Source organism: Arachis hypogaea, chromosome 20 (genome assembly GCF_003086295.3).
Source record: "Arachis hypogaea cultivar Tifrunner chromosome 20, arahy.Tifrunner.gnm2.J5K5, whole genome shotgun sequence".
Taxonomy (NCBI): domain Eukaryota; kingdom Viridiplantae; phylum Streptophyta; class Magnoliopsida; order Fabales; family Fabaceae; genus Arachis; species Arachis hypogaea.
This window is the reverse complement of record NC_092055.1, coordinates 27,757,702-27,779,652: the sequence shown is the minus strand read 5'-3', so window position 1 is coordinate 27,779,652 and position 21,951 is coordinate 27,757,702. Positions and strand designations below refer to the sequence as shown.

The window sequence follows — 21,951 nt, the reverse complement described above, 5'->3', positions numbered from 1 at the left end:
GTGGATTCAGATTAAGTATGGTGGCTGTTTTGGTTTTTATTAAGTTTTAAAGCGACTGTTTCGGTCTTTAGTATGTTTTAAAGTGTGTTTGTTTTTGTTGTTTGCTAGATATTTTTAATTGTCTTTGTTTTTATGTTTAATTATTGAGACAAGTTGAAATTGTATTGAATTTGAATGTGATATACTCTTCTTATTTTAGTTTATTAAGGGTTTTAAACTTCATTTTGTGGTGATTTAAATTCTGATTATTAAGTTTTAAAAAACCGAAAAAACTGACCGAACCAAACTGCGGTTGGTTCGGTTCGGTTCGATTGTCCAGCAAACAACAAATCGAACGGTTGCCATTACTTCATAATCAAACAGATCGGTTCGGTTGGTTTTCGATCCAAAATTAAACCAAACTAAACCGATTAAACCCCACAAATTTTGAATTAGATGCAGATAAATAATGCAAATCTTGCATATTAGATCACGATTTGTTCGTTGTTTATTGCCTTTGACCTCAATTAGACAAATAAATCTGTTATAAGTTTATAGTAAAAAATTGGGGTTAAGTATGATTTTGGTCCCTAACGTAGGGCAAAAAATTTATTTCGTCCCTCGCCTTTTTTTCGCAACAAAAAGGTCCCTTAGGTTCCGGTTTGTTTTAAAATCGTCCTTTGTCCCCAAAAATAAATTTTTAATACGAAAATGCCCTTGATGGTTGGTATTACTTCCCACGAGATCAATTTTCCTTTCCCAAGCAACGCTTTGTCTGAGAACAGGACTCCTGAGTGAAACGTTTGTGTGAAACGATTGTGCGAAACCCTTGGAAGGCCTTCCTGCGACGTCCGGCGTTGGTAGCTTGAGAGAGGTTGCCGGAAAACTTCCTGGGTTGTTAACTTAGCTTCGTTCCAACAAAAATCCCTTAGCAAGGTAAGCATTATGTGAATGTAATTTATCGTTTCGTAATGTGGATTGTGCGAAGGTGTGTGGAAGGGTAGGGTTTGAACTGATTGTAGTTGTTGTTGTTCATAGTTGGTTGACTAACTCCATGTGATGATTAATAGGGTTTTTCGGGAAGGAGATGGCGCTCTTCAACATGCGGGTGCACCATGGTGGGTTATTTGGAGTGTGGAGTGTGTTTGAGGCATACGAGGAACTGAGACGGCTTGGATACCTGAAATCCAACATTTCCGCGTTATGGTACAAAGACCCAACTGAGGATGATTATGAGCGTCACTTGAAGCTGTTGGGAGGTGACACAGAGGCAATTGAAATGTGTTCCATAGCAGAGAGGAGAGGCTTTGTTGATCTATTTGTGGTGCATGAGGTTGAGGATGCCGAGGGATTTCCGGAGGTGGGTTTTCTGGATGTAGGGGGAGAAACGGTAGGTGGCCAGAATGAGAAACCCTTAGGTGGTGGTATGGATTTAGTGGTATTCGAAGGCAATGTAGATAACAGTGATGGAGCTAGGGTTGCTGGTCAACAAGAATGCCAGAATAAGGATGGTGGAGTGGAATTAGGCCAAGAGGGACATGAGGCGGTTAGTGATGATGTTAGCAGTGGCGAAGACAGTGATGACCCAACATACTTGCCATCTTATGAAGAGGAAAACAGTGTGGAAGACATCCACTTCACTGATAGTGATGAGATGTACGACTATGAAAGTGGATTCGGTGAAGATAATGCTGTGCCGAAGGACTGTAATGTGGAGAAGGGCAAAAAGGTTGTTACAAGTGATTTGGATGATGAGGATGTAGTTGACAGTGATGAATTGGAGTAGGACCATGTAATAGGGATAGATGCTGATGATGGGGAGGATCATGCTGAGGAGGGGGGCAGAGGTTTCCAGTGCATAAGACACAAAAGGAGATGGGAAAGTACCAATGGAAGGTGGGCACATTGTATGAATCTCGGCAGGAGTTTAAGGACACAGTGGCGGCCTATGCAGTCAACACAGCTAGGAACATTAAGTTCAAGAAGTGTGACTTGGTGAGGGTCCGAGCTGTTTGTCAGAAAGGCTGCCCATTTTGGTTATATGCACACAGGGTCGGTGAGGAGTCCACTTGGCAACTAAGAAGCATGAATCTCCAACATACCTGCATGCAGACACACCGGGTTGGGATTATGCACAGCAAATGGTTGGGTAGCCAATTTAAGAAGAAAGTTGAATCCAACCCAAAGATCAAGGTGAAGGAGCTAGTTGCAAAGGCTCACAAAAAATGGAACCTGACCGTTACCAAGGCAATGGCAGCTAAGACAAAACAGGAGGCTTTGAGTCAGATACAGGGCACCTTTAGGGAGCAGTACAAGCGAATAAACGACTACTGCCATGAACTCCTAAGAACAAACCCAGGTTCTACAGTGATTCTGAAGGTTATTAGATCACCAGATTTTGCTCAAGAGAGACAGAACGCAGAACTGATGAACTATTGTGTTTTCCAAAGAATGTATGTATGCTTTGATGCTTGCAAGAAAAATTTTCAACACTGCAGAAGGTTCATTGGGCTAGACGGTTGCTTCTTGAAAACCCCCCAAGGTGGACAACTGTTGACTGCAATCGAAAGAGACCCAAATGACTAGATTCTTTCAATTGCGTATGCGGTTGTGGAGGCAGAGACTAAGGACTCTTGGGTCTGGTTTCTGCGTCACCTGTCTGATGACTTAGGCCCACACAACCTTGCAAAGTGCACGTTTATGTCTGATCAGCAAAAGGTAACTCACCATATATCAGCAATGCAACTTGTCCTTGTATACATTTATATATGAACTAATAGTTTGAAATCTTACCTTCTGTAAATAGGGCTTATTGCCGGCGTTTGAAGAGGTCATTCCAGGGGTGGATAACAGGTTCTGTGTCAGGCATCTCTACAGCAACTTCAAGAAGAAGTTTCCTGGTTTAGAGCTAAAGAACAAGATGTGGAAGTGTGCTAAAGCAAGTCATTGACAGAGCTGGGAGAAGAAGATGAAAAATTTGCGAGTTCTGAATGAGGGAGCATTTAGACATCTCAATGGCATTCCACCAAGGTTCTGGTCAAGATCTAGGTTTACCTTCCTATCTAAATGTGACAGTCTTGTTAATAACATGAGTGAGAGTTTCAATGCTGTGTTAGTAGAAGCAAGAGAGAAACCAATTGTGAGCATGTTAGAGGATATTAGGGTTTATATGATGACTAGATGGGCTGCAAATAGGGAAAGGGTTCTTAATTATCCAGGAAACATTATGCCAATGATTACCAAGAAATTAGAGAAACGGGCAAGCTTAGCTAGGGACTGGAGGCCTTACTGGTCATCTGCTAGCAACTACGAGGTTATGTGTGGTCTAGATAAGTATGTTGTGGATCTGGCTGCTGGTGAATGTTCTTGCAGGACTTGGCAAATGAATGGGATTCCTTGTCCTCATGCCATCAGCTGCATCACCTTCAAGGGCCTTAATTTGGAGTCATATGTGGCTGACTGCTACAAGAAGGAGGCCTACATCAAGTGCTACCAGGAGGTGATACACCCTGTAAACGGCCCGGAGCTATGGGAGAGGACTCAATATGATGATGTCATCCCACCTCCATACAGGAGGCCAAGCCACAGACCGGCGAAGAAGAGGAAAAGAGGGGCTGCAGATGAAGACAATAGAAGCCAGACTCATCTGTCACGGAGGGGAGAAGTCCAGAGATGCTCCAACTGTGGTGGAGTTGGACACAAGAAGAGCGGCTGCAGCCAGCCTAAGAAGAGGGTAAGAGGGTCTGTGATATGCTATTCTAGGGTTCAACTACCATTATGATTGCCAACTATATAATTTTACTGCTATATGATATGTGTGTAACTTTCTATATGATTTTCATAACTATTGTAGGCCCAAAGTTCAACCAAAAGAGCTAAGAAGAACGCACCTAAGCTGGCACCTGGTCAGACAGCTTGGGGAGAGAGAAAGAGGAATACTACACCATCACCAACCAATCTGCCAGCATCCCATACCAGAAAAACCCCCACAAGGCCCAAGAAACATGAAGCCCGGCCCACCACAGAAGCACCTCAGCCCAAGAAAGCTTCCACCAAGCCAAGAAAGCATCCACTCAGCCCAACATCCTGGCCCAGACCAAGAACAAGGCTGCATCTTCTGCAACCTCCACCAGCAACAAACAGCCTCCTAGCCAGCCATCTGTGAGGAAGAGGCCCTTTTTTGTCATTCAATGCAGTGCACCTCATCTACCCCTGCAGAAGCTGAGGTTGATGGAATGATGGCCAAGTTACCCCCATCTCAGTGGGGAAATCTTTAGCATCTGAGTGTGAAATCTTTTGTGACTCTTGTGTTAATGTTTTGCAAGCAGTGTTTTTAATTTTGGTATTGGCTATTTACATTAAGAACATTACCTTAGTTACATTGGTTTGAGTACTGTATTTTGGTATTGGCTATTTACATTAAGAACATTACCTTAGTTACATTGGTTTGAGTACTGTATTTTGGTATTAAGTGCCTGAGGACACTTGAAGTGTTGCTTCTCTGTTTTTTGGTACTAGGCATGTGGAGGCAAACACAAAATATTTGTGTATGTTTTAACTAGTCATCAAATGAAATATTCCATTACTAATTACTGAAATTTCAGATCTTCTATTGAATGCTTTTCTACTTTTCTCATAAACTACTTTTACATTACAAAATAACATAACTCCACCATTAAAGAAGGTGACAATTTGGGCAACATTAAACAACACTTTTCTTCATTAATTCAAACAGTTTCAAAGATGCTACAAACCTATACCACTGTAACATCACAGAATACCCTCAAACTCTACCCACACAACACAGGAAACCTCATAACATTCCCTACCAAATCATCTATAACCTAAATGCATTCCATTCGGGTGCTTCAAGTTGTAATGATTCTGCAGGAATAAGAACAAAAAGCCCACCCACCCAGCAAAACATAGAGCAGCCACAACCCAAAGCTTCGTCTCCAACTCCTTCAATCTTGCCTTTAATTTCGTTATCTTCCTCCTATTTCTTGCAAATTCAACCTCTTGCTGAACACCTCCAGGTTCCGGATCTGCCCATATGAAGAAATCACACCCATCCTGAACCTAATAGGAGCCACAGAAACATATGAAAAAATCCCAAATTCTCAGACCCACATTAGCAAAATAGGAAGAACACTTTACCTCATAGTATACACAACCCCAAAATCTTCGTCCAGGGTTATCCTTCGTCGATGATGTTCGCAAAATCGGCCTCTCACCATGGCCACAGAGCAACTCCTTTGCATCTGAACAAAAACGTGAGGCTCTTGAGCTCTGGGAAGCCATGGACGCCACTGTCTTCTGAACCCTAGCCGTCGACCTTCAGCAGCAGCTCCCGTCGTTATTCCTCCCTCCCCTGCACTTCACATTCATTCAATTTCTTGATTTAATCCTTCTATTATTATTTATTTATATTAATTAACGTTTCCATATCCGTTAAAACGGTCGTAAATAAACCTAACGACCACAGGGGTAAAATCGTCTGAGGGACGATTTTAAAACAAACTGGAACCTAAGGGACCTTTTTGTTGCGAAAAAAAGGCGAGGGATGAAATAAATTTTTGGCCTCTACGTTGGGGACCAAAATCATACTTAACCCTAAAAAATTGTGTTCTAATAAACTAATCTGATATATTAATAATATTTTATTAATATTTTAAGTTAGAGTTATACTACGTATACACCAAAATCAGCCACCAAAGTCAACCACCAATATAAAATACATGTTAAAATATAAATACACATTGAAAATAAATTAAATGACACATGTATTTATACAAAAATATATTAGTGGTTAATTTTAGTGGCTGATTTTGGTGTACAAGTAGCATTTTTGTTTAGGTTATAGTTATTTATTAATGAATTATACTTCAAATGACATAGTTTTTTTATATTCACTTAATGGTTGCGGGTTCGAGTCTCCCTATCTTTGGAAAAAAAGTTACAGTTGTTCAATTGACTTCGTTCAAAGTTCATTTTAAGTTAGGCCAGGGCGAAGTTAGATGAAATATTAGAGGAGGGCAAAAAATATTTACACAAAAAAATAAAACTAAAATAAAATTATAAGGAGAGCTAAACTGAAATTTACATATAATTTACATATAAAAAAATTAAAATTAGGGGGCCAATAAAACTAAAATAAAATTCTAAGGGAGGCTAAACTGAAATTTACATATAATTTACATGTAAAAAATTAAAATTAAAATTAGGGGCCAATAAAACTAAAATAAAATTCTAAGGGAGGCTAAACTGAAATTTATATATAATTTACATGTAAAAAATTACACAATCTGCACAAACCTAAAAATCATTTGAATCCTTCCTATTTCATTATATTCTCTTTTTCTATACAAAATTTTAGATAACTTATTTTTTCTATCTTCTATTATGTTTATAAATTATCATTCATATACTTTCTCCACTTCATTATAAGAAAAACTATTATCTTTTCTCACTTCCTTACTCTCATTTTAAATCATTCGCTAAACTATTAATAAATTACACTCATATATTGTTCGAAAAGGTATCATCTCTAAACTATGTAAACTACGGAGATCAAGAATACAGAGATTTTCTTTCTATAATAAAGCCAACACGGACTTAAAGATTTGCATAGGATTCATATCTTTCACAAAATATTGAGTTCATCGAAAGAATGAAATCTATCCCTTAGCCAAAAATTCATACCTATATCAAAATACACACAAAGTCTAGCCATGGAACAAGTCTCTCTTCGCTAACGAATCGTATCTATTTACATTGGAATATATATAAGATTTCTACAAATTTCACTGGATGTAAGATTTTATACTACTTTTTATGTGTCATATCTCAAATGTTTTTAATATAGATGCCAGCATTGCATATCATGATATAATGTCTCTTTATTTCATACACATTAAGCATTATAATAACTATCTTATGTGTAACTATATATAAGAGTTAACCAATGTAGTTCTAATGAATGACAAACTTAGAAGAAGATGGATATTGAAGATGTGTGCAAATAACAGAAAACTATTAAAGAAACATGAAGATCAAGATCAAAAGCAAGATGGAATCTTAGATCTAAGTGGAGTGGCCTAATATACGAGTGGTGACCATATATCGTGAGGTATATATCAAGTGCTCGTTGTTATAACGGTTTGTCAAACATTCTAGAAGCTTAGTGATATAGTGAAAATCTCCAACACCTTGGCGGGGAGGACTAGACGTAGGCAAAGAGGTTACGCCGAACCAGAATATTTTATATCCAGTTTGAGCTCAATATCCTCCAAAGTCAAAGTAATGTTAAAGAATGCTTAAGAAAAAGTTAAAGTCAATTTCATGCATTGCATAAGAGTTTATGTCAACAAAATATCGTTTTCTTTTCATGTAAAGAGAAGTAAGGAGAATGTTAAGTGAAATTAAATCAAGATTCATGTGTACATTCTGTATGATTTAACATTATAGGCATTTTAATCATGAGTCATATGTGTCATAACATCAGTAAATGAGAAGCGTCTTAAAGTCACACCACTCCGACTAACAAAGACTTTTTGAAAATAATAATTGGACAATATTGCATCATTTACTATTTTTATTTTAAAGCTCGGAGTGGCTGGGAATGGATACGATGATATCATATAGATAAACTATTGAGAAACTTTTGTTTCTCACCCCTCTCCCCATACCATCTTCAGAAACGACGCAGTACGAAGTAATACACTACTCGATTAAGTTGAAAAGACTAATACACTTGTTCGGTACCTGATGATGTCGGTTATTCGGCGGACCGGGTTGGGGTGGAAAGATAAAAGGGGGTGACCCTGGGGCAACCTAGAACGAATCTTCGGGTTCAGGTGAGAGACTGGCGAAGCCGGTAGTCGGACGGTAAAGGGGGTAGCCACCTGCAAGGACACTCCGACGCTCAAGTCAGTATCCGTACGATAGGGTAGCCAAATTAGGCAAGATGATGTGTACCTCGGGGGGAGTGCTGACCTCTCCCCTTATATACTGTGATGGGCAGGCCCAAAGATGACCTAGCCCACTGGCCAGGACACTGCGAGCCGTCCCTGTCCACGTGGGAAGAGCTGGTCGTCCTAGGCCTTGGGTCGGGGCTTCGGGTGTTGCCCCGAGGAAGCTAACCTGACCGATTCGCTAGGCGGGGCGTGCTGGGTTGCATAGGTGGGGAAACCGGGTGTCGTCCGGGTCGGGTGCTGGGACCGGCCCGTTGGTTTCCTTTGTAAGGGGTAGTTTGGGCCTGGGTTAGAGGTGGTGACCCGACCCGGCGACTAGTTGGACTGGACTTTGTAGTGGTCCGTAACAGTGCCCCAACGCGCCGGCCTCGAGGTTTAGAGCTCATGGCTAGGCGCGTTTGTCTTACTCGCCGGGGGATGTGTCTTTCTTCCTGGGAGTTCGCTAATGGCATTTCGTGTCTCACACGCGTGGTTGTCTCGTTTTTAGCATAGCTTCCTTGGCTTCTGCGCGAGGCATTAAATGCCCCATCATTTCATGATTTGAAATTTGTGTGAAATGACAGGTGTGCCCCTGCCTTTTGGCGCTCCTTCTGACGGTTACATTTTTTGTCCCTTTATATTTTCATAACTCCTTATCTCTCCACTTTCCTTTCCTTCCTTTTCTACTTTCTCGAACTGCCGCTGCTTCTGTTTTCCATCCCGGCTCTTGCTGCTGCTTTGTTCTTTGGATTTCTCCTTCAACTCTCCCAGATTCTGCATTCCCTGGTATGTTGCTATAGTTCTCTTATCTTTTCTTTTCCTTGGTTTCCTTGGTACCTTTATGCGTTTTTGTGCATGCCTGGGTTTCTTTTGCTTCTTCCTTTAGAGGGGGTGCCACTGGGTTTTTCTGGGTTAATCTTAGGTTCTAGGTTAGGATAGGGGAATCTTAGGAGGTGGTTTTGGTTGCAACTTGTTTTATTGCTTTACGGGTTTCCGACCTCCCATTCTGACTAAGTGGTGCCCCCGCTGTAGGTATGGCTGATCGCCTCGTTCTCCCTGACCAGGCTCAGCGGCCGCTAGCCAATTTCGTCGATCATTACGTCTGGGTCTCTTCTGACGTGAGGGACATCCCTTCCAAGGTCACAAAGGAGAGGCTCCAGGATTTGCGCCAGGCTAGGCTCTTATGTGGGGGTGGTCCCGAGGAAGCGCTTTACCAAGTCTACGTTCCTGCTGCTTGGGAGCGTGTTTGCCAGAAGAACTTGGCAGGTCCTCGGGTTGTCAATTGGTTATGGGTTTATGAACCCATGTTCACGACCTTGGGGGTTCGTTTTCCCTTTTCTCCCTTTGTCATGGGCTTGCTGAATCGTTGCGATGTTGCTCCGTCGCAACTGCACCCGAACAGCTGGGCTTCCATCCGGTGCTTCGAGATGGTTTGTGAATACCTAGAGCTTCCGACTTCTGTAAATGTTTTCCTCTACCTCTTTCTTCTTACGAACCTCTCTCGTTAGGGGAAGGCGAAGAAGGGATATATGTCCTTTAGGGCCCAATAAGGTCGAAGGATTTTTGGCCTTTTTAAGGATTCCTTTCATGGTTTCAAGTCTACCTTCTTCAAGGTTAGGCCAATTGAGGATCATCAACCTTTCTGGCTTACTGCCGAGGGGGAAAGGCGGATCCCGACTTATTAGAGCTTTGGGGCAGGGTCTGATTATTTGATAAAAAATATCCTACGATTGGTTGAGTCCGGAAGATCGTAACATCGCCGACATTTTGTTGGCTATTTTTGGCGAGAAAAATCTTAATCCCCGTATGGTTATGGGGGGCCGAGAGGCTGGTCGGTCGTATGTTGGTGAGTTCTTTACTACTTGCTTTTTTAGCGTTTTATTCCTTCTCTCACTCATGTCTTTGCTTTCTCTTTTCCTTTGCTTACAGTTTCCATGGCTGGTGGGAGGAAGACTTTGGCTGATTTGATGAACCTCATTTAAGGGATGGTGAGGGTGGTGAGGACTCCTCGGCGACTCCTTCGGCAAGTCAGGAGCAAGGGGATGCCCAGGAGGGCAGCGGTCAGGTTGACGGGGCCGACCAAGGTCAGTCGGAGAAGGTCGAGGTCCCCCTGAGAACACCTCTGGAATCCGAGTATGGAAGCGGAAGCTCCTTTTGAAGAGGAGGACCTGGGGTTTGGTGACGATGACCTAAATGTCGTTAGCAACCCTAAGAAGAGAAAACGGGATTCTGGGAAGGCGCTCTCGATTATGGAGAAGAATTTCGATGCTGGGGGCTTCATCGAATCCCAGTTGCTCCCAGGCACCGAAGAGTTTTTCCATGAGGCCGACCTTTCTGGGCAGGCAAGGTGGATTTACCGCAGTCTTCTTCGAGCTGCAGCTATTGCGAAGAAGGTCGAGCCTGTCTTGGGTGATTATCACGCTATGGAGGTGAAGCTTCGGGATTCCCAAAAAGATCTAACGGACTCAAGATCTCGGGAGGAGTCTCTGAAGACTAAATTGTATGAGCAGGAGAAGAAGGCTGAGGAGGACGCCAAAGAGATCAACAGGCTGTTGGATCGGGACCTCGCCTTGATGAAGGATCTGAATGCCTCTCGTGGCGAGACTGCTGCTGCTGCTGCTTTTGTAATTTGTTTTTTGTTTCTAGGCCTGTCTAAGGCGCCTTTAAGTTGTAACAAACATTTTGGCATTTCTTATTTATATTAGGTCATTCTGTTTATTGTTTGCTTTCTCGGGCCGTCGTGGCCTTACTTTTATTACTTGTTTTTTGCTTATTCGGGCCGTCGTGGCCTTTTGGTTTACCGTTTTTATTGCTTGTCTTGGGGCCATTTTTTGCTTTGGGTCCCTTTGGTTCCCGGGGTGATCAGTCTCGGGTTTCCGTGAGGTCGACCGTTTTGCTTTTCGCCGTTTTGTCGCTTTGATGTGAATCTTGCAAAAAGACATTATATACACATTATAGTACTTTTGAATAAAAAAGTGATATAATACAAAAGCGAAAGGTAGTAAAAGGGGATGAAAGATAGTAAAAGGGGATGCAAAGGGAATTGTAGTGGGGGGGAGCGAGGACGCCGGCTCGTCAGGTCGTGTGGCTTCTTTTTATGAGTAGAATCTCTTTAAGTTTGCCATGTTCCATGTTCTTGGTATCTCGCTTCCATCCAATTTCTCCAACTTGTAGCCTCCTTTGCCGAGGACCTTTCTTACCCTGTAGGGACCTTCCCAGTTTGTGGCCAGCTTGCCTTCTCCTGGTGTCGGCAGCCCTATGTCGTTGCGTCGCAAGACCAAGTCACCTTCCCCCAGGTTTCTTTTGAGCACTTTGCCATTGTACCTTAGGGCTATCCTTTGCTTGATTGCTGTTTCTGTTAGATGTGCCATTTGTCTTGTTTCGTCGACCAGATCTTTTATGACTGCCTCGCTTCCCCCTCCGAGGAGTAGCCTCAGACTCGGCTCCCCGACTTCGACTTGGATGACTGTGTCGACCCCGTATGTGAGCCGGAAGGGGATTTCACCAGTAGAAGATTGTGGGGAGGTTCTGTAGGACCGTAGGACTGAGGCTAGCTCGTTTGCCCACGAGCCCTTCTTTCCTTCAAGTCGCTTCTTCAGTCCTTTTAAAATGACTTTGTTGGCTGCCTCTACTTGGCCGTTGGTTTGGGGATGTTTGATAAACCCCATTCTTAGGGTTTATCTTGTGTTGGATTTGGAGTATTTTGCTAACCTTTTCTCACATTTAGCCAATGAATTAGCATGATTTTTGTGATCTCTCCCTTATTTGTGCCTAAGTGTAAAAAGCATGTTTTTTGGTCTTTGATTAGATAACTTTAACTTCTCCTTGATTCCATAAGATGCCTTGATGTGTTTGTTAGTAGTCTCAGGTTGAAAAGGCTAGGAATGGATCAAGGGAGCAAGGAAGGAAGCATGCAAGTGGAGAAGATCATGAAAAGCCAAAGAGTTGAACTCGCCCATGGACGTGCGCGCGCACCAGGCGCTTACGCGCACCTTGCGAACTCACCCATGGACGCGTACGCGTGCTGTGAACGTATGCGTCGGTGCTGATATATGATTTTTTAATGAAAACGTGGCTAGCAAATTCTCAAGGCCTATGGGGCCAATCCAAGCCAACTTTGGCGCCAAAACACTCAAAAGGACCAAGGATTGAGGGGGGAAGAGGATCATCCAACACACACACACATTAGGCTAGTTTAGTTTTAGTTTTAGAGAGAGAAGCTCTCACTTCTCTCTAGAATTAGGATTAGGATTAGGTTTAGTTCTTAGATCTAGATTTTAATTCATGCTCTCTTCTACTCATTCTTCTTAATTCCTTGTTGTTACATTCATCATTCTCTATTGTTTGTAGATCTACTTTTGTTCCTTTTATTTTCCTTTAATGCAATTTGAGGTAATTCATGTAGATCTTACCTTCTTTGATTGTTGTTGTTGATTTCTTACATTCAATTATTGTTAGATCCTATTCTTGTTATCAATTTACTATGCTTTTCTTTTGTGCCTCCCAAGTGTTTGATGAAATGCTTGGTTGGGTTTTAATATAGAATTTTATCCCTTTTAGCCTAGGTGGAGTAATTAGTGACGCTTGAGTTATCTAATTCCCTTGTTGATCGATAATTAGAAGTTGCTAATTAATTTAGATACCACTAACGCTAGTCTTTCCCTTGGGAGTTGGCTAGGACTTGTGGAATCAAGTTGATTAATCCACTTGACCTTCCTCCACTATAGAGGTTAACTAAGTGATAGCAATGGACAATTTGTGGTCACAATTGAAGAGGATAGCTAGGATAGGACTTCTAGTTCTCATATCTTGCCAAGAGCTTTGTTAGTTATTAGTTTACTTTCATTGGCATTTACATTTCTTGTCTAAAATCTCAAAAACCCCAAACATACCTCACAACCAATAACAAGACACTTCATTGCAATTCCAAGGGAGAACGACTCGAGGTTCAATACTTCGGTTTATAGATTTTAGGGGTTTGTTACTTGTGACAAACAAATTTTTGTATGAAAGGATTATTGATTGGTTTAGAAACTATACTTGCAACGAGAATTTATTGTGAATTCTAAACCACACAAAAGTCTAATCATCAATGTTCGAGTGAGGAGAATCTTTGCTTGATTCCCAGTCCTGCTAGGAATTCTTTGAACTTCTTATCGGTGAATTGCGTCCCGTTATCCGATATGACGGTTTCTGGGATTCCAAACCTGGTGACCACTTGCTTCCATATGAATTTTTGGCAATTTACTGAAGATATGCTAGCCAGTGATTCTACTTCTACCCATTTGGTGTAGTAGTCTATGGCTACTATCAAGTATTTCACTTGCCCAGGCCCAGGTGGAATGGACCTAAGAGGTCGACCTCCCATTGGGCGAAAGGTCGGGGGGCCATCATCAGGCTAAGTTCTTCTGGTGGGGCTTTGTGGAAGTTGGCATTTTTTTGGCATCTTTTGCATTTTTTGACGAACTCCTAGGCGTCCGACATCATTGTGGGCCAGTAATATCCTACTCGGATGATCTTTCTTGCCAGTGACCTTCCCCCGATGTGGTGACCACAACATTCCTCGTGGACTTCGCTTAGGACATAGTCCGTCTGGTCGGGACGTAGGCATTTGAGCAGGGGTTGGTGGATTCCTCGCTTGTACAGCTGCCCTTGTATGATTACATTTTTGGGGGCTTCCTTCTTGGTGGCTTGTGCTTCCTTCTCGTCTAAGGGGATTTCTCCATTTTCTAGGTATCGGAAGATAGGGTCTATCCAAGATGAGGGGTTTGGCGTTTGGGCTGTGCACATGATGATTGCCGGTTCGGTTGCTAGCCCTTGGATCAAGGATCTGTTTCCCGTCCCGGGTTTGGTGCTTGCTAGCTTGGAAAGGAGGTCGGCTCGGACGTTTCTTTCTTTAGGGACGTGCTGGATTATGACTTCGTTGAAGCTTTTGCATAGCTCCTTTACCTTTTTCAGGTACTTTTGTAGTAGTGCGTCCCTAGCATGGTAGCTGCCGTTTATCTGAGAGGTGACGACCTAGGAGTCGCTGCTGACTTCCACTCTTGATGCTCCGACTTCTTTGGTTAATATCAGTCCTCCTATCAGGGCCTCATATTCTGCCTGGTTGTTGAGGACCGGGAAGTCAAACTTGATTGATTGTTCGTAGGCTACTCCCGCCGAGTTTTCGAGAATGATCCTGGCCCCTGCGAACGTTTGGTTGGATGCTCCGTCAACGTGGAGCTTCCACCGTGTGTTCGGTACGTCGGGGGCCTCCTCTGTGACCTCTACCAGGAAATCTACCATGGCTTGGGCTTTGATTGCCTGCCTGGGTTCGTATTGCAAATCATATTGGGACAGTTCTATTGCCCATGCCATCATTTTTCCCACGAGGTCGAGTTTCTGGAGGACTTGCCGAATGGCCTGGTCGGTTCTCAGGATGATCACATGCCCTTGGAAGTACTGCTTTAGCCTTCTGGACGAGGTCAGTAGGGCGTAGGCCAATTTTTCTAACTTGGTGTACCTCAACTCTTCCCCTTGGAGTACTTTGCTGATGAAGTATATTGGGTGTTGAGTCTTGTCCTCTTTTCGGACCAGGACTGCCGCCATTGCTTGCGTGGTTACAGCTAAGTATAAGTACAAGGGCTCCCCTTCTCTAGGCTTGCTGAGTATGGGAGGCTCCGAGAGTATCTTTTTGAAGTGGCTGAATGCTTCTTCGCACGCCGGAGTCCATTCGAAGGCGATCCCTTTCTTCATTAGGTTGAAAAATGGGATGGCCCTTTCTGCCGTGGCACCGTAGAACCGGGACAGAGCCGTGAGTTTCCCAGTGAGTCGTTGTACATCTTTGACGCACCCAGGGCTTGTCATTTTGAGAACGGCTTCGCATTTTTCTCGGTTGGCTTCTACCCCTCTTTGTGTTATCATGAATCCTAAGAATTTTTCTGCCTCCATGGCAAATGCACATTTGAGTGTGTTGAGCCTCATCTTGAATTTTCTTAACGCTTTGAAGACAGCTTGGAGGTCGTCTAGTAGTCTGTTTGGCTCTGCTATTTTTACCAGGATATCATCGACGTATACTTCTACTGTCTTGCCGACGAGGTCGTGGAAGACTTTGCTCATTAGTCTTTGGTAGGTGGCCCCCGCGTTTTTTAGCCCAAAGGGCATTACTTTGTAGCAATAAGTACCTCCCAGCCTTATGAATGCCATTTTTTCCTCGTCAGGTCGGTGCATCAAGATCTGGTTATAGCCAGATTACGCATCCATGAAGCTGAGGAAACGATACCCTGCCGCCAAGTCTACCAAGGTGTCGATGTTGGGGAGGGAGAAAGAGTCTTTTGGGCATGTGACGAACGGATTTCTGCTAGTAAAGAAATTCACAAATAAATTCTCGTTGTAAGTATAGTTTCTAAACCAACAAAGAATCCTTTCGTACAAAAGTTTGGTTGTCACTAAAGTAAACCCAATAAAATTGATAACCGAAGTATTTAAACATCGGGTCGTCTCTCAAGGAATTACAGGGAAGTATAATTTATTATTGGTTATGGAAAAAGTATATTTTGTTTTGGGTTTTTTTGAAATAAGGAACAAGTAATTTAAATGACGAGAAAAATAAATTAATAATTAGAAAATCTATTGGCAAGGTATGAGAACTGGAAATTCCATCCCAGTTGTTCTTATCAGGTGTGATGAGAATTATTTATTACTCCCACTTAGTTAACCCTTACTAAATAAAGGAAAGTCAAGTGGACTAATCAACTTGATTCCTCAAGTCCTAGTCAACTCATATGGAAAGACTAGCTTTAGAGGGATCCAAACCAATTAGCAAATTTCAATTTTCAATCAACAGCTGAATTTGACAACTCAAGTGTCACCAATTACTCAATCAAAGCAAAGGGGAAAAAATCTAAATTATTTATATCATATCATAACTAGAAGAAAGCAATCATAAATCTGAAATACCTCAAAGTGCATTAAATAAGAAAATCAATCCTAAATGGAGTTCATAAACCAATATTAACAAACTAAAATAATAGAATAAATAAAAGTAGAAGAGAAATTAAAGTAAAGGAATATTGAACCTGAAATGAAGAATATAACCATAAACTAAGAGAAATCCTAATTCTAAAACCTAAGAGAGAGGAGAGAGCCTCTCTCTCTAAAAAACTACATCTAAAACTTAAAATTGTGAATTATGAGTGAATGATGATGAATAAATGGATTCCCCCACTTTATAGCCTATAATATGCGTTTTCTGGGCCAAAAACTGGGTCAGAAACAGCCCAGAAATCGCTAGGGGCGAATTCTGATCCGTACAAGTCGCTGATTTTTCTGCAGAACGACGCGTGCGCGTCATTTTTCTCTATGGCCACTATAGCGAATTACATATTATTTCGAAGCCCCTAATGTTAGCTTTCTAACGCAACTAGAACCGTCTCCTTTGGGCCTCTGCAACTCAAGTTATGACAGTTTGAGTGCGAAGAGGTCAAACTGGACAGCTTAGCAATTTCTTCAACTTCTTGTATTCCTTCAACTTTTGCATGCTTCCTTTCCATCCCCTAAGCCATTCCTACCATATAAACTCTGAAATCACTTAACACACATATCAAGGCATCAAATGGTAATAAGAGAGGATTAAAATTAGCAATTTAAAGGCCCAGGAAACATGTTTTCAATCATAACACAAGAGTAGGAAGGAAAATGTAAAACCATGCAATTAGTATGAATAATTGAGTAAAGAATTGATAAAGACCACTCAATTGAGCACAAGATAAATCATAAAATAGTGGTTTATCAGCCTCCCCACACTTAAATATTAGCATGTCCTCATGCTAAGTTCAAGAGAAGCTATAAAGGAGTGAAGAGGAATGGTAGAACTTATGAAATGCAACCTATCTATATGAATGCAACTACATGCTAAGATGTTTATACCTACTTGGTTAAAAGTAAATAAGCTCTTCAAGACAGACATAAATCAGATTTCACTATTTCAAATTATACAATAAAAGACAAGTAAACTTGTAAGAAGATAGCTCATAAAAGCAGGGAATATAGAATCAAGCATTGAACCATCACTGGTAGTAGGGGTGTGCAAAAAAACTGGTTTGACTGAACTGAACTGAACTGAACTGAAACTATTTTAAATAAACCAATTTTTTTAAATAAAAAACTGAACTGAAACCATAGTTTTTTATAAAAACCAGTTTATTAAAAACCAGTTTTTATGGTTCAGTTTAGTTTTAAACCAAATCAAAACTGGTTTATTCACATCAGTAACTTCAATATACCAAACTCAAAAATTTGAAAATTAAGAAAATGCAAAAACCCTAATCACCGCTTCAATATTCTCTCTCGTCTCTCCCTTTCTGCCGCCGCAACAAACCCACCGCTGCCACCGTCAGAGTCGCCGTCGTCGTCGAACTACTCTCCATCGCTCACTGTCGTCGATTTCTAGCACAGCAACGGCCAACGACATTCCCCTCTCGTCTCTCCTCTTCTGTCGCCGCTACAAACCCACCAAGCCACCACTGCTATCGTGATTGCCGCCATCGTCAAAAAACTCTCCGTAGGGCAGTTCCGCGGTTTTGACGTTGCTCACTGTCGTCAATTTCTACGACTTCAAGTTCTAACACAATATCGTCTCTCCCTTGCTGTCGTCACTACAAGAAAACACGTCTATTGCCACCCTTTTAAAGCGTGGCGAAAAGCTGAAAAAAGCGTGGCGATAGCTTTTCGCCACGCTTTTTGAGCTACCGCCACGCTTTTGAAAGGGTGACCTATACAAGGGTGGCGATTGCTCTATCGCCACGCTTTTTGCAGCCTATTGCCACGCTTTATTTTTTGGCCACGCTTTTGCAAATTGCCCCCGTTTAAAAAGCATGGCCATATGTGAGAGATACGGCCACGCTTTTAAGCGTGGCGATAGCGAGAGATATGGCCACGCTTTAAAAGCGTGGCGATAGCGAGAGACGACCACGCTTTAAAAGCGTGGCGATAGCCTTGACAAATTTTTAAAAAAATCCTTTTTTTTATTTTCAATCCTTTTTTATTACCAAACCTATAAATATAGTATGCATTTTTATTACAAGACAAATCAAACAGTAATTGGTGACAATTTTTTGTATAATTGTTTTATACATTAATCCTCATACAAAACTTTCCAGGTTTTTTCAGTAACAAAAAATCCTTCAACCTCCTATCCAGCCGAAATTCACTAACTAAGCAAAACGCATGTATAATTACAAAAGGAATGCAAAATTAATAGCAAGTCTGGGGTCTCAAGATCACGTCACGGTCCCTCTTTCTGTCTTTTATCCTTTTCTTACAACCTTGTGCCCAACAAGTACATAACCGAGCTCAATATCCCTCTCTCAGAATGATTCCCAGCAATGTTTGGTGGAGCTGAAAAAAATGACACCAACATCAACAAAATGATTTCATTTCCTTTTCACAGAACATAAAAAAAAAAACTCAAAAGCTACATGCAAGATATATATCCAATGCCTAATAATACTTCATAGTCAATTAGGTGTACTCGTCACAATTTAGTCCAGAAATCATCACATGCCGCAGCCCCTTTTTTCTTTTATCAAGCAATATACATAGTCGAATATATTCAAAAGTGTCCTAAGGTTTACTATTATGCAGTATACCATTAATAAAAAAAGAGGGGGTGGAGGTTACCAAATTGATCAACAACTTGGCCATAAGCCCATAACACAAAAAGAAACTTAAGAAAGTCTTCAGTCTTCACCCTTTACTGCTATGTACTTTTACTAGTTTCATGTTAAATTTTGCTTAATTTTATTCTTCTTTGTGTTTTCCAAATAAACATCTCATTGATTCTAAAGCTAGTATAACTTATTTAAATATACTAAAGTTATTGTGAAATTACAACAAATATGCAAAAGTGAGTTGGTGATATGAATAAGCATGCCATGTACTGAAGAAACAAGCAATTCTAACACATCATTGGCATTGCAAAAGGGTACTTTCATACTATTTAAACACAATGCAGCTCAAGCACGAAAAAAATATTAAATACCTTCTATTCTGGTGGACCAACATTAGTTGTCCTTGTATTCAGTATATCTTCAATGCCCTGTGAGTTACTACTTTCATCCATACTTCTTGAATTTTTATACTTCCCACTACTCCATTTGGCTCCTCTATTTGTCCTTGAAAACTTTGAATTGAAAGGTCGCTGAGTTTGGGCAACAGAAGAATGTCGCTTCAAAGCAAACAAAACATCATTCGATGTACTTCAAATTTCAGATCCAAAAACAACAGATCCCATTGTTTCAATCATAAGAGTACCTGTCTCAGACAATAAACAAATCAATTAATGGGTACAAAAGCAAATTGTTAAAAAAATTAAAGAAAAAAGTAGAAAAAATGTTTATATCTTCCAACTATAGCTCTTGTAAGTAATTTTTTCCAGAGCTAAATTTCATACTAGAGATGTACCTCACGATTTGTTTGTTCATCACTAAGAAGCTCAGTAAATGACTTTGGTGCATATTTATCTACCCAAAGTTGCTCATGCACCATTTGTGTTGCAGGAACATCTAGATAGCTTTGGCCCTCCAAACTAGCTTCCATTGTCTTTTAAAAAAGAATAATCATTAGGAAATCTTAAATCTATGACAAACAATTTTGAATTTTCTTCAAGTATACCTATCATAATGTAAAATCCTGAAAATTTTATAAGGTTTAGCCACTTCAATATTAGAAGAGGTGAATTTAAGTCCAAACTTTAGTGAATTTGTCTCGAGTTTGAGTCACTCTAAACTAAATTTTCAAATTTTTTTTATTAAAAATATTGGTTTTTTAACATTTTCATTTAAATAAAAAGATAAAAGAGCAAGAATAAAAACAGAACCATACCTCGTCAAAGACACTGGAGGAACTGTCCTTATAGCTGGCTAGAAAGAAGCCACCCAAAGTGTTTCTGTATCAAGTAATAATCAATTCAACCTCTGATCTGTTTAATTTCAAAGTTTAAAATAATTTACAAGTCCTATCAAAATTCAAAATATCCCTGAGTTCACGTCAGCAACAGTTAGTCTTCTAAACTGACGACATTTCTTGGATTCAATATTTACAAATTGCCTAAAGACTCAAACCCATAAAAGAATTGCTGCATTTATAATCTGAAGAGAGAAAATTACAATATTGGACCTACCCAAAAGCTTCAGCCAATTTGAATTCTCTTGGAATGTATCTTCTAGCTTTCTCTGCCTTCACAAGATGGAGTTAATACAAGGCACTGATAAACAAAGAAACAGAACAGTTAATGAAAGAAACAATTCTCATTTCCCACAAATTAAAGTTGAACATACATAAACAACACTTAGGAAAGATTCATTGTTACAATTTTGCAGACTTAATGAATTACCTTCCTCTAAATACCCATGGAGGCTTACCATAGAACCATACCCAGATGAAGAAGATGATTTTGCTTCTACAGCTTCCATAAACTCTGAATAAAAACAGAATGCAAATAATTATTCATATATAAATGCATGTAATTAGAGAGCAAGAAGAACTTAATTATTGCCTTTAAAGTTGTTTCAGCTGTATCGAAAATCATGACACATCACTGTATCGAAAATCAAAAGCTGTTTCTTTTTCCTTGGCATTTCAATTCCAAAAACTACTTCAGTTAATTCGATTTGAGGAATATTCATAACACATCACTGTATCAACTTAGGTATAAACTTACAAAACTAACCAAACTAACTGAACGCTAGCTTGCTTTAACAGTATTGCTTATTTGTATGATAAGATTCACTCAATCTGATCTAACATAAACCCTAAGATGAGCAGAGAAAACATTATTTCACACTGAATCAGCAATTAATGTTTAAAACAGGAAGAACAAGATCAGAGTATGGTACGGAAATATTACCCCAAGCCACAGTGCATTCCTCGCTAGTTGCACTAGCTTGATTAGCTTGGCACTCGATACCTAAAACCACCAAACAAAAATATTTTAAAAGTGAAAGATCATAAATCGAAGTAGTTGAAGTGAGGGAAGCAACTTACAGAGATCCATGATGTGGTTCCTGCAGATGGCACAGTCATCCACAACAATATTTGCAACCAATAACAGAAGTGCTTGATATTGATAACTTCAAAGTGCGAGATAATCGTACTAAAAAAAAGGAACAAGTTAGGGTTTAAGGAAAACGAACCCCAAGCCCATAGAGCAACAGCGTTCCACTTCTTGATATCGAATCAGACCTTTGGAATCGGAGGGCTTGGAGGAGAAGAGATCGTCGGGGAGATTGACCTTGCCGTCGCCCATGTTTGGTGGAGCTCAAAATTTGTGGAATTCGAAGGTGAACAAAGAGATCAAGAAAGATCGGAAGAAGAACGAGAAAGAGAAGAAGAGTATGAATACGAAGATGAAGATTAAGAAGATTGTGACGAGTGGTTTGGAAGGCAAAGGGCGAAGGGCGAAGGGAATGGGAGGAGCTCTGCCAAGGTAGCCAGGGTGAAAGAGCTGGATTAGAGTTGGGGACCGGGTTGAAAGAGCGTCAATGGCTTGGGGACTGGGTTGGGGGCCGGGTCACTAGGGTTTTTTTTTTAAAAACCTTTTGGCCACGCTTTTAAAGCGTGCCAAAAGAGTACCAGGATATGGCAACATTTTGTAAGCGTGGCCGTAATGAAACCCTCTCGCCACGCTTTTAAAACGTCCCTGCTTTTCTCTATGGCCACGCTTTTGAAGCGTGGCAGAAAAAACCCTTTTGGCCACGCTTTTAAAGCGTGCCAAAAGAGTACCAGGATATGGCCACGCTTACAAAACGTGGCTGTAATGAAACCCTATCGCCACGCTTTTAAAACGTCCCTCTTTCTCTCTATGGCCACGCTTTTGAAGCGTGGCAGAAAAAAACGTGGCCGTTTCTCTAATCAATTGCCACCCTTCCAAAAGCGTGGCCGTTGACCCTTTTCGCCACGTTTTTGAAGCGTGGCAAGAAAAAACGTGGCCAAATCTCTATTCAATCGCCACCCTCACAAAAGCGTGGCCATTGACCACTTT

At 40.9% G+C, this 21,951-nt stretch overlaps 3 protein-coding genes across 7 annotated transcripts; 1 reads left to right on the top strand and 2 right to left on the bottom strand.

Annotated features, from left to right (window-relative positions):
- Positions 1-1,854: 1,854 nt before the first annotated feature.
- Positions 1,855-2,929, top strand: LOC112785679 (uncharacterized). Its single transcript, XM_025829123.1, has 3 exons — positions 1,855-2,436; positions 2,566-2,697; positions 2,786-2,929. The coding sequence occupies exons 1-3, from the start codon at positions 1,855-1,857 to the stop codon at positions 2,927-2,929; spliced, it is 858 nt and encodes a 285-aa protein (XP_025684908.1).
- An 8,097-nt stretch (positions 2,930-11,026) lies between these two features.
- LOC140183014 (uncharacterized) lies at positions 11,027-11,599 on the bottom strand. Its single transcript, XM_072231009.1, has one exon. It carries the CDS (start codon positions 11,597-11,599, stop codon positions 11,027-11,029), a length of 573 nt encoding a protein of 190 aa, XP_072087110.1.
- A 6,372-nt stretch (positions 11,600-17,971) lies between these two features.
- On the bottom strand, positions 17,972-21,473 carry LOC112784986 (uncharacterized). Of its 5 annotated transcripts, none has more exons than XM_072230038.1 (9): positions 21,104-21,453; positions 20,955-20,974; positions 20,818-20,877; positions 20,333-20,388; positions 20,092-20,175; positions 19,794-19,857; positions 19,374-19,511; positions 18,952-19,223; positions 17,972-18,308 (listed from the first exon to the last, which is right to left on the bottom strand). In XM_072230038.1, exons 1-5 carry the CDS (start codon positions 21,214-21,216, stop codon positions 20,134-20,136), a joined length of 291 nt encoding a protein of 96 aa, XP_072086139.1. In that variant the 5' UTR covers positions 21,217-21,453; the 3' UTR covers positions 17,972-18,308; positions 18,952-19,223; positions 19,374-19,511; positions 19,794-19,857; positions 20,092-20,133. The 5 variants fall into 5 exon arrangements, 2 of the variants coding, with proteins under 2 accessions (XP_072086139.1, XP_072086138.1); XM_072230037.1 differs by having other exon boundaries at positions 18,003-18,308; positions 20,305-20,388; XR_011878819.1 differs by lacking the exon at positions 20,955-20,974 and having other exon boundaries at positions 18,003-18,308; positions 20,305-20,388; positions 21,104-21,473.
- Positions 21,474-21,951: the final 478 nt, after the last annotated feature.